This window comes from Carcharodon carcharias, chromosome 22 (assembly GCF_017639515.1).
Source record: "Carcharodon carcharias isolate sCarCar2 chromosome 22, sCarCar2.pri, whole genome shotgun sequence".
Taxonomy (NCBI): domain Eukaryota; kingdom Metazoa; phylum Chordata; class Chondrichthyes; order Lamniformes; family Lamnidae; genus Carcharodon; species Carcharodon carcharias.
The window spans coordinates 40,499,472-40,512,811 of NC_054488.1; the positions used below are offsets into that span (position 1 = coordinate 40,499,472).

Consider the following 13,340-nt stretch of genomic DNA (forward strand, 5'->3'; position numbering starts at 1 on the left):
CTGTACTTCATTGCTTGATTAATATGCAATATTTATGTACTATAAATACAAGCCATTGAACAAAGAGCTTGCTTTACTGATCTGTGCATGTGCGTTGAGCAATGGTTGAGCCCATGGACAGAAAATCAGGTGTTACTTCTAGTAACAGCGTTTATATTTTCCGCCAAGGATGCTGCTGTTGCCATCTTGGTAGGAGTGTCGTCTCTGGGTTGTCAATTCTGATTGGAAATATTTCCTGTCATCATTTCCTGTTCAATCACATGACCTTGCCTTCACCCATCCCAAGCCCATAACTCTTGTCATTAGTTATCTGACATGTACATCCTCATGGTGTACCACCTTCTTATGCCAACCTAAAAAGTGAATAGACTCTTCATTTCCTGATTGAATGATTCGTGACTTTTTCTCCTCATGTCTAATATAACTTAAGACAAAAACACTTCAAAAAATTGTAAAGAATATTGTGCTTATGATTATTCTCATGTGTTGTACACAGGAGCACCATGGAGATTAGTCTCCAATTCCTGAAGACTCAGGGACAATCCTAGACTGTTGGCAACTATAGTCTCAGAGTGTGGAAAACAGCATTAGAACAATTATTCCATAAGCATTAAAGACGCTTAACTTGTCAGTTTAAGAATACATACAAGTCACCATTTATGATGAGACTCTTGTTCCATGGTTACATCACAAATTAATTCTAGACCACATGGTCACTTAGGCATCTGGGCTCTCTGAATCAGAAAAAGACACACTAATTTCTACAACCATCAGGCGACCAGATTCTCAAGTGTAACAGATGGAAGAGAGAAATATACTTGAGAAACATGCATAGAGAATGGTAAACATAAATAAGGAAAAGAAAGACATATTGAAAGAGCGAGAGGGAAAACCTGAGAGACAAGTGAAAATCAAATGGAGACAAGTGAAATTGAGAACCATAATAGTGTGGAAGACAAATAGAAAGACAAAAAGGAAAACAGAAACATAAAGTGGAAGAGTAGCAGAGAGATAAGTCATTGTAAGAGAATGCTTTTCATTCTGGAGTTACACCACAGGTTAATATACAAATATTAATTTCTAAATTTAGCTCTATATTCATCCTCTCAGTTATTACTTATTTGGCATAAACTCTGTTCAAGCTTTGTCTGTACTAATTCACAATTTCTTAACAGTGTAAAAGCTGAAGGCAAGTTGGCAAGCCTTTTAAAAGCAACCTGCTCATACCATAAATCTTGCAATGGTTGAGCATTTTTGTTGCCATAGGAACATGTTGCAGCACTTTTGAAATGAAATCCTATTATAGACAGCAATCTGAAAAAACAATGAGAGAAACGGGTCAAGCAGAACATATTGAAATCCAGGACTGATGGTCACTCAAACTCATCTGGCTCAGCTAAGAGAACATATCAGTTTTCTACAAAATTGCAAATGGATCGCACCATGGACGTGAAAAATTCCATTCCAGATTAAAAGGAAATAAATTGTTGGGCCCACCCTGTTGTGTGCACATCTCTCCCAAAATGCCATTTGATTCTCTTTAGGTCTGGCTTCTTTCTGTTCTACTTACAGCATGGATGTCACCATGGTTAAAGTCAGAAATGATATGTTCTTTGACTGAGAGTGCAATGCACTCACTCTTCATCCTCAACTTCACTGCAGTGTATGATAATGATTGATCACACTATTCTGCTCTGTCACTTCTCAGTTGATCAGCTCTGTGTCACTGGCTTTGCATGTTTCCACTTTAACCTGACGCAGCACAGTTCCTGCAATAGCTTTTCATTTCCCCAAGTAACATCCAGCATTCTCCAAGGATCCATAATTTGCTTCCTTATATACATGCTGCTACTCAGTGATAAGATCACCAGCATGGCATCAGTCTTCCTTATGTATGCTAACAATATAGTTCCCTCAACCACTTCTGTGCTGTCAGATTGCGTGATCAACACTAAATCACAAGAGACTCAGCAATTGCTTCAGTTGAAGATCGAGAAGGACAGCCCCTTCTATAAAATCAGCTCCTTTGCTACTCATTCCATTCCCTTCTGCAATCACTTGATGGTTAAATTGGGCCTCTCAAATCCTTAACATCCTGCTTAACCTAGAGTTAAGTTGCAAATCCCACATCCTATCCATCACCAAGACTGCTTACTTCCCCCACTGCCAGTACTTCACTCCCACTAACTTTTTAACCCATGCTTTAGTTACCTTTAGGCTAACCTCCCATGTTTCTCATGTGGGATACTATAACCTTAATATATCAACACTAAAGTACATAATTAAATCCTCCAACATGGAACTGAGTGAACAATGAGATCTAATCCAGGAATCTCCCAGATTTAAGGCTAGTTCCAGGTTATCTAGGAGTATCCTTAGGTGAAGACCCCATGGAACCCAAGTTTTCACTCCAAACTTAAAGGATCTTTTGGCAAACATGAATGCCAATGGGGCAACTACAGATCAGCAGATCTTGCATTAAGCAGACATGATTAAACCATGTGCAACTTGGAACAACTTTGGAAGCAGTGCTCTCCTGTGTGATTTACAGGCAACTGCTTCAGCGCCATATTGCAATTCTGGTAATGTCAACCTTTTAGGGCACATGGAAAAATGCTGCCATAATGTGAAAGAGCCAGGCAATGTTACTCCCGTCATACAACATGATACTGTGCCAGGACCTAATAAAATAGATTGGATCTACCTTAGTGCACGTGCTTGTGATAAACAATTTTCTCTCTCAACTTAACCATATTTCCATTTAATTTGGAATGCAGGTTCAAAATTGATGAATAATGCCTGGTGAACAGAAATTCAGTGAACAAAGTCAAATAAGCAAGACATCACAAAGAAAGACTTGAAAAAAATAAATAGATGGTTGTCAACTGTGCCACAGCATCTTCAGTATTAACGATAAATCATTCCAGGAAGGAAATAATTACACCAATGCCAAAAGCTTGATGTAAGCCAAAATGAGGATGATATTGCACTCCAATCTTTCTAGAACTCTTACTGGGAGATCACAGCTACAAAGAGGCTAAAAAAAACTAATGCTTGAAATGTGACACTCTAGCAGGAAGGAATGAGAAGATCGTATGGCTTCCTACTTTATAAAACGCTGAAGCATGTTATTGTCTATTTTCTCCACAACAGAATGCATGGGGAGAATGAATGAGGAAGAAAATTAATTTCATTTAACTCCCAAAACAACACCACTATGAAGCTTGCTCTGAAACTTCCAATTTCCTTCCACTACTGATAAACATTTCTTTATTTCTGTCTCTTCCCTGACCTACATGTCAACAGACATGGAAAATAAGATAAGACAGAGCAAAAAAGCTTTAAAAACACAAGCTAAGTGGGATACCCTGTACTACACAACACAAAGGTATAGTTATGATTTTGTCTTAACAAGATACAGTTACATCAAATCCAACTACTGTATTTCAACTTATTTGACTTGTAAACATTTAGAATCACCAAATAGAGAAATGTATTCCTTTTGAAGGGTTGGTTGTTAATTAGTGTAAGATGAGAACACGTTTTTTTTAAAAAGCTGGGCCAATTAGTTCCCAGCCATATTTATTTGGTCAGTCTGTTAAATATCCATCTGCCACATTTGTATTCACATATCAATATCTATCAGGAAATTCAGTCAAATATTAGCAAGATTTTCTGATGCACAATTTTTTGTACACTAAAATTTAATGAAAGAATAGTATAAACTTCAACTTTCTACAATAGTCATGGAACACAAAGACTACCAATATCTAAAGTTTGAGCTGGTAATTTGAATATACAGATTTAAAGTGAAAAATAAAAAAGGAATATTATGACCAGAGAGAAAATGTTTTTGGATTTACTGATTGTGTATTTACTCAAGTGTAGCCATTATTCTTCACAAAGAAAGACTTGAAAAAAATAAATAGATGGTTGTCAACTGTGCCACAGCATCTTCAGTATTAACGATAAATCATTCCAGGAAGGAAATAATTACACCAATGCCAAAAGCTTGATGTAAGCCAAAATGAGGATGATATTGCACTCCAATCTTTCTAGAACTCTTACTGGGAGATCACAGCTACAAAGAGGCTAAAAAAAACTAATGCTTGAAATGTGACACTCTAGCAGGAAGGAATGAGAAGATCGTATGGCTTCCTACTTTATAAAACGCTGAAGCATGTTATTGTCTATTTTCTCCACAACAGAATGCATGGGGAGAATGAATGAGGAAGAAAATTAATTTCATTTAACTCCCAAAACAACACCACTATGAAGCTTGCTCTGAAACTTCCAATTTCCTTCCACTACTGATAAACATTTCTTTATTTCTGTCTCTTCCCTGACCTACATGTCAACAGACATGGAAAATAAGATAAGACAGAGCAAAAAAGCTTTAAAAACACAAGCTAAGTGGGATACCCTGTACTACACAACACAAAGGTATAGTTATGATTTTGTCTTAACAAGATACAGCTACATCAAATCCAACTACTGTATTTCAACTTATTTGACTTGTAAACATTTAGAATCACCAAATAGAGAAATGTATTCCTTTTGAAGGGTTGGTTGTTAATTAGTGTAAGATGAGAACACGTTTTTTTTAAAAAGCTGGGCCAATTAGTTCCCAGCCATATTTATTTGGTCAGTCTGTTAAATATCCATCTGCCACATTTGTATTCACATATCAATATCTATCAGGAAATTCAGTCAAATATTAGCAAGATTTTCTGATGCACAATTTTTTGTACACTAAAATTTAATGAAAGAATAGTATAAACTTCAACTTTCTACAATAGTCATGGAACACAAAGACTACCAATATCTAAAGTTTGAGCTGGTAATTTGAATATACAGATTTAAAGTGAAAAATAAAAAAGGAATATTATGACCAGAGAGAAAATGTTTTTGGATTTACTGATTGTGTATTTACTCAAGTGTAGCCATTATTCCATGGAAGGAAATCTGTTATTGTGAATCCTATTTTCCCATGCGAATGGTTCACTGAAACTTACCCTGTGTTCAAGAGCGCAAGTGTGCCCCAGTAGTTCTATGCAGGGATGGCCAAATCTGAGCCTGGAAAACCTTTACACCGTAACACCTACACGTTGAATAATGGAAAAACTGGGACAAAGGATGAACACGTAATATTGAGGTAAATGTGGCTTTATATTTGTTTGATCCTTTTTAAAACAAAATCAAAATAATCCCATTGTAAACACTCATACATTTTAAATACCGTGCACTAATGTATAAGAAAATATAACCAAAACCGTACCAAGTACCAGAGGGTCCTATGTTAAGTTTCCACAAGAGAAAAGGCCGATTTTAGTAGCTATGCAAAAAGCCTCAAGTAACACTCTTTTATTTCCTGATTAGTTGCCAATTAGAAGATGCTTCTGTACTGTCAACAGAAACTAACGTGTCAAAAACAAAGCCCTGAAAAGAAACAATAGTACGATTTACCAATGCATCTATTCAAACCATTTACTGGCTTTTCAATGTGGCATCCTGCAAGTATATGAAGTATTCATCCAAGACTCTACACAGCAACCAATTTGATCTCTATGCAGTGAAGAGTTCATTCTGCCAAAGATCAAATCAAAGCAAAGCAGAGCTTAAAATTTGGGCTGCATGGGTCAAATTTCTACTTTTGTCAATTTACTCCATGCCATTTACACTATACAGCACCATGCAAACTGTCATAGCTGCATTTTTGGCTGAAAGAAAGAGTGAAAAAGATACTTTTATCTCCTGTCTGAGATAGGGCCAAAGCCTGGATCAAAAGGTGGGATCGGCACTGTTGCATCTACCACTGCCCATCCCTCCCATTAAAAAGGTAAGGATTTCATCATCTATGCTCCAACAGTGAGGGAGGAAAGCGCAACAGTACACACACTTCCACTCAGTCCCAGGAACTGTAATTGCAACTGGATAGCTATGTAGGCAAAGAGATAACAATTAAAGGGTTATTATTTCTGCTTTTTTCCAGTTTTAAAGGGCAAATAAACTTGACTTCAGGTAACTTCCTCAGTCACTTAAAATGTTAGCTAGGCCTCCATAACTAATGTTTTTCATATAATTACAAAATCTGACTCTAAATTGGTATGGAAAACATTGTATTGTTGATGTGTAATGTATTACAGCTGTAACAAGAAATACCATTTCTTTTATTCTGACATGACAATGAGTCAGTCCTCATCACACAGTTTGTACAATTAAAAAGGAACATACAGGAACAAAAATGTCAAACTAGTTACTGTATTGCCCGTAAACAGAACAGTTAAAAGATCAAGGGACAAAGCTTTCCTCTTTGCTGGTGATGTGTTTATTCTCTGGGTGTGTTCCAAAGATAATTTACAAAGGTCAAAACTGAAAACAATAACTTGCAAATGTAGTGCTTCAGGAGCAGTTTGAAGAGCTTGAAATTCCACGAGGCAACGCACACCCAAAGAAGAAACCAAATCTCTCACCAGTTAACAGTGAGCTCCACGGGTTCACTTGTGTTAAAGCAACAAGTCCTATCAGCACCCCCACGTCACTACCTTTCATACTTGTTTAAAAAAACCCTGCAAGTCACTGATAATAGCAAGACATTCTCTCTATATATTCTCTATATTTCTATTTTTGTGTTTTACTACTACTGCAAATTTGTAATTAAATTTCCTTTTATTAAATAAAATAAACCATACTTTTATTTTGAATGTTGCTTGGGAGTGATGCCAGAGTTGAAGAACTTGTATCATACATAGAGCATTAAAGTTTAAACTAATGGAGAATTCATACCAGTCTTGAGTTTTTTTTTTAAATACTCGTAAGATTGAGCCAACAATTACTGTCGCGATCTAACAACCAATTATTGATCATCAACTATGACATCGTACATTTTCATGGGAAAATCAGAGACACCAGTCAATAACATTTAGAATAATGAAGAAAGGGAACTTTTCTTTCCATGGGCATTGTTGAAAAGTGTTGAAGACTGATAACTAGTAAAATTGAAATGGATAGCGCGGGATGGCCCTGATGTTTTAGCAGTTGATTACTGGGATAACAGCTTGTACAACTGAATTCCTGTCTTGACTGAATTTTGAACTTTGCACCTTTTATGAAACAGTTATGTTGATTCTCATGGTTACAAAGCACTACCAGGTAGCAGTGATGAGGAATAAAAGAGGAATAAAAGAGGAATCATGCTTCCAAGTCTACCCAGAAGAGTAAGCATTCATCGATTACAAATCAACACTGACGGTAGCTGCAGGAATTTATGGCACAGCCACGTCAACCTCTTGGCTGAAGGATAAAATGTGGCAGTGGAAAAGATTAATTTTAAAATGGTGGATTAAGCAAAGGAACTTTTTAATAAAACTCAGCATAATCACTACTTATACCATTGTGACAGGTCTTTTAAAAGTACTTTTCAACAATGCCCCTGGAATGAGTAGAATATCGCACCAATGATAGTTACTGCTTTTTTTTACTTTACTTGTGCGAAAGGCTCCCATAACCCATTCATACTCGCTCAATTCCATAGTCATGGGCCTTTACTACTCATGAACTACAGTAACGCATTCACTGGTACAAAATCCTCCATTTATTATTCCAGCACGCTTTTCACAGTTTTGTAGAAACTAAAACCTTGCCACTCGACTGTTCAGAGCCCTCTCCCACAGATCACAATTAGGATCCTGAAAATAATTAAAAAAAATGTTTTTAAGTAAAGACTTGGATCCTGTGGTACACAGTTCATCTTCCTCTTTAATCCAAAGGATATTTTGTTCAATTTAAACAACAAAACTTTCTTCGTGCCCCCAAAAACAGCAGGATAGAGGTTCACTTCTACAATTGTTTGAATTTCTTTAAAGCCAAAAAGCAGTTCTTTGTTGACAGAACTGTGGAAGGCAAAGCACATGGCGCTGGTTCTTCTTTAACAGGGTCTTTATTTCTTTACATATTGGTGCTCATTCGAGTTTGACTGTTTGCAGAATTAAGTTCACCTTGGCTTCCTTCTCGTGGAGGGGACTGTAGAGAAATTAAAAAAAAACAATTAAAAGAGGACAGTCATGATTTTGGTACCAGGGTTGTTTGCTTATTTTATCTCCAAGACAATTTGGAGCACACCTATATTAATAAATAACTGTAAATAAATGACAAGGTCATAAACCAATGTATGCAATTACATGATCAGACACGAATGCAAAATTGAGCTTTAACAAAATAAAGGAAATATCATACAACCTTTCAAACTTACACATATCAAGTCAAAACTGCCAGGCCAAAACAATAGTACCTTGTGAGTATTATCAGAGCTTAGAATCATTTTACAAGTTTACCTCCAGAAGTTTTATATTAATTAAATTCATTTTGTGAATAATATTAACATTAAGTATTGGTTAAAAGTAAACATGGCAAAAGATAGGAAAATAAGATAATTTAGCTGATTGTGGAGTTCAATCCCAAGGACAACAGCATCACATAACTACTGTGGTGTTGCAAGATCCCCTCCCACAAAGCTGCTTGTTGAATTATTTACTAAAACACAAATTATAGCACTTCAATCAGGGCGTGTTCACAATTGCATATATTTACATTGATGTTAAAATTCTTTCTTCTACCACTGAAAAGGTGTTCCAGCTGAAAGCATCACATTTCAGGGTGTCACTCATTCATGGGGCAAAAATTATTGATTGTCTGAAACTAGGTCTTACCTGTTAAGACCACCAATCAAATATCTGATTGATTAAATGCAAACATATCAAACACAATCTCATTTGGTGATTATGAAGCAACAAGAAGAAAGCAGTACATAATTGTGCAAATCAAAGTCACCCAAATTTGTTTTCATATTATCAATCTCAGACTGTAAAGCAGAAATCACCCAGTCCAAGATCTATGAAACTTTAGTGTGGTTGATTTAAATATGATAGAACTCCACCACCACCACCACCACCACTACCACACACACACAAAAACACACACCACCGCGCCCCCCCCACCAAGCTGAAAATCTTCTAACTAAAGTACAGTGACATTTGCATAACATAAAACTCTTTGAAAAATGAAGCAATTCTCATTCCTACATTTAACTATAGGACTTGTAAATAGGAGGAGCAGTAGAGCAGACTGCTGTTTGATGGGATGTGGCTACAGATATTGCTGGGTCACAGTAAGATCTCATTTGACCAGCAGCCTGAAATGGATAATAGAATACAGGTACCATTGGAAGGCTGGCAGGTACCCAGTTTGAAAAGCTGAAGATTCAGTGGACTTCAGGCACAGCTGAATGGATGGTGGAGTCAGAAAAGTGCACTGGTAGGAGGGGTACAATTGGGTTAATTTAGTCAATCCAGTGAGCGGATGAGGGATTTTTTTGGTCATTGTTGGAAAGTGGAAAAGTCATGCAGCCGGGTTGGCTGTCATGAGAGTTGTACAGGGTTAATGGATTTAAAATTAAACACCTTAATCAACATGTCTGCCAGCTGAGAGAACAGGACTTGAAATGTGCTCCTGCAAGTTATTTTGATTTTGGCTCAGCTATTGCTTTGGTAGTTATCAATGTGTGATACTTGACATTGAAAACCTTGATCACTGTGCCATCTACAGGCATAATTGGTATTGCATCAAAATGTTGATGTTTATATTTGACAGAGCCTGGCACAGCAGTTTGCCCCACATTTTGAAATGGGGCGACCCACTCAGCACTTTTAATATACAACGGGCACTATAAACCTTATTATCCCTTCAGCTCGGTGAAGAAGAAAGTGGCAGTGGAAATGAATGTCAGAACAAATTCGAAGCAATTTGATTGGGTTTGACATCTTGTTTTTGTTTTAAAATCAGTTCCTGTTGCTGACTGGTCATTTTGAATTTCACATTTGAGCTTCTTTCCTACTTATTATTTGTTGATTGTCACAGCCCCTACCATTCTGTTAATTTGTATTCTTAAGAACTACATCATCTGAGTCAACAAAGTTCAGTAATTTGCATATATGCACATGGCCATCTCCTCCCTGTACCACGTGCTCTGCTTATTGACATTTAATCTAAGCTTTAATTTTAAAAAGTTCTGAAGAGCTGTAAGTTGTATAGATGTTACAGCAGGCATCTGGAAAGCTGCTTCAATGCTTGGTGGGCTGAAATACTTGCATCTTAAGATATGCTGATTTTAAGTAAATTTGTCCTAGTCTCTTCATATATTGCATATGCTGTTTCCCCCGATTGTCTCCTCTTCTGTTCAACAACTTGCAATGATATAATTCTGTTAACATACGACAATGATATAATTGTCCCAAGGAGCAACAGCAGACAAAAAAATGACCCCGAATCAAAAAAGCTATTTTTGATATCACAACAGTGACTACACTTCCAAACTACTTCTACTGCTGTGATGTGCTTTGGGCATCTTAAGATAGTGAAAGATGATATATAAATGTAAGTTTTGTCTTTCTTTCTATTAGGATAGGTGACCAAAACTTGATGAAAGTAGTAGATTTTATGTACTATCTTAAAGGAGCGAGGTAGAGATGCAAAGGGAGTGAGCTCCAAAGCTGAAGTCCAAGACAGCTGAAGGCAGGGCTGCCAATGATGAGACGAAGGAAGTGGGATTCACAGGAGGTCAGGGTTGGAGGTACACAGAGCTCCCAGAAGGTTGCAGGGTTGGAGGAGTTAGAGGTCAGGAGGGGTGAGGGAATGGAGGGATTTGAACAGGGGAATGAGAGTTTTAAAGTTGCAATAATCATGAACCAGGAGTCAAACAGGTCAATGAGCACAGGTCTCATGGGTGAATGGAACTTGGTTCAAGACAGGACACAAGCATCAGAGATTTGGATGAGCTGAACTAATCGGCGGCTGCAGAACAGGACTTTGACCAGGAGAGTATTGGAATAGTCAAGTCTGTACACAACAAAAGCACGGATGAAGGATCTGACATATGATGGGCTGAGGCAGGGGTGGAGGAAGGCAATAACACAATGTGGAAGTAGTTGGTCCTGATGGTGAAGAGGATATGGTGTTGGAAACTCAGTTCAGTGTCAACTTAGACATTGAGGTTGTGAAGGTTGTGGTTCAGCCTGAGACAGTGGCCAAGGAGGAGGAGGGAAATGGTGGCAAAGTTTGTGGCGGGGCCAAAAACCATGGCTTTGGTTTTCCAAATATAGCATGGGAGGAAATTTTGCCTCATCCAATACTTAATGTCAAACAAGCAATGTAACAGCACAGAAGCAGCGAAGGATGAGAGAGATGGAGGAGGTATAGAGCTGGCAGTAGTCAGCATACATGTTGAACCTGATATGTTTTTGGATAATGTCACTGTAGGGCAGCATGCAGATAAGAAATAGGAGGGAGCAAATGATTGATCTTTGGAGAACTCCAGGGGCAATGGTGTAGGAGTGGGAAGAGAAACTTTGCATGAGTTTCTGATTACAGCTGGAAATAGAAAAATGCTACCAGCTAAGTACAGTCCCACTTAATTGGGAAATGGAGGAGAGGTGTTAAGAGGAGAATGATGTGATCAGCCATGTCAAAGGCTACAGATAGGTGGAGAAGGATGATTTGGGTGGGGATTGGCAGTTGGAAGGAGTAGCTGTGACCCATGGTCACAGGCTTACAGGGATATCATTTGTGATTTGGATTAGGGCCATTTCAGTACCGTAACTGTACAGATTGGTGAAGTTCAAACAAGGAGTTGCAGAAAAGTGCCACAAGATGACAACAGATTCAAGAACTTTAGAGAGAAAAGTGGGGTTGGTGATAGGGCAATCGTTTGCAATGACAGAGAGGTGAACAGTGGGCCTTTTGAGGAGCAAGTGGACAACGCATTTGAAAGGTGGGGGGGGTGGGGGGGCATAAAAGAAGAAAGTTGAGTGGTCAGCAGGTTAGAGGGGAGAGTTGGAGAAGCAGGAAGTGGATTTAACGGACAAGATGAATTCGGGGGGGGCAAGAGGTGGGATAGGAGAACCTGAAGCAAGCTGAGAGTTCAGTGTTAGAGCAAGGGGAAACCTAATGGGAAGTTTGGCTATGTACTTCTCCAATATTTATTTTCTTTCTGTGTGCACATTTTTTTTTACCCCATTGGGATTTCTGCATGTCTCTCTATTTTTCCCGGGATATCTTTTATCCTAATTTATACACCATCTCTCTCTATTCATTTATACATTATGGGCAGAATTTTATGCTTCCTGCAGGTTGGTTTGCTGGCGGGGGGGTAAAATGGCACCCCATTTGTAAATGGGTACTCTTCCTGGTGTTTACCAACCTACCTGTGCCACAATTTTACAGGGGAGGCATCAAGCTGCCTTCCCACCCATGTGCCAATTGAGGCTCCTTAATGGCCAGTTACCTCCACTACTATTGCATGAGTGGCAGGCTAAAGCCAGCAGTGAGTAGGAAACCCAGAAGTTAACACCGCTTGGGTATATGGCAGGAAGGTTATACCTCCTTTACGGGGCCCCCCTGCTTCCACCAGCCCCACATTTCCCCTTCCACTTCTCTGTCCGACACTCTGAGACCCTCAACCTGGCCTGCCACTCTGACACTGGCAATAAAACACTGCCCCTTCACTGCACACCTACCCCCCACACCCCTCCCATGCCATCACGACCACTTAACTTTCCATGTGACTCTAGCAATGATCCTAGTTGGGGACTGCTGCAGTCCTAGCAGTAGCCACCACTCCCGGTGATGCTGCTGGGATCAGAAAGCTTGGAGGCAGGTCCTCCTCCCCAGATGGGGGCAGAATTTTCACCACTTGGCAATTATGCCCTGGCAGGTGTTAAATTGCTGTGAAATGGGAGTGCACATGAGGGGGTGATACAGTAACTAGTGGAGTGCCGCAGAGATCAGTGCTGGGGCCTCAATTGTTTACAATCTATATTAATGACTTGGATGAAGGGACAGGCAATATTGTAGCCAAATTTGCTGATGATACTAAGGCAGGTAGGAAAGCAAACTTTGAGGGGGATACAAAGAGTCTACAAAAGGATATAGAAAGTTTAAGCAAGGCAAAAAATTGACAGATGGGGTATAATGTGAGAAAATGTGAGGTTGTCCATTTTGGCAGGAAGAATGGAAAAGCAGAACATTATTCAGAGAGACACTGAAAAATGTTTAGTACAGAGAAATCTGGGTTTGCTTGTACATGAATCACAAGAAGTTAGCATGCAGGTACAGCAAGTACTTAATTAGGAAGGCAAATGGAATGTCAGCCTTTATTGCAAGCAGGTTGGGGTATAAAAGTGGGGAAGTCTTACTACAGCTGTACAGGACATTGGTGAGACCACACCTGGAGTATTGTGTATAGTTTTGGTCCCCTTATATAGATATTATATTCGAACACCAACTTT

The 13,340-nt window shown here is 38.7% G+C and overlaps 1 protein-coding gene across 1 annotated transcript in view; it reads right to left on the bottom strand.

The window, feature by feature from the left end:
- Window positions 1–6,102: 6,102 nt before the first annotated feature.
- The window catches only part of gps1 (G protein pathway suppressor 1), a 68,097-nt gene continuing 60,859 nt past the window's right edge, over window positions 6,103–13,340 (bottom strand). Inside the window, exon 14 of the mRNA XM_041216975.1 lies at window positions 6,103–8,022. Coding sequence (XP_041072909.1) covers window positions 7,948–8,022 — 75 coding nt within the window. The 3' untranslated portion in view covers window positions 6,103–7,947. The remainder of the gene's footprint in view (window positions 8,023–13,340) is intronic.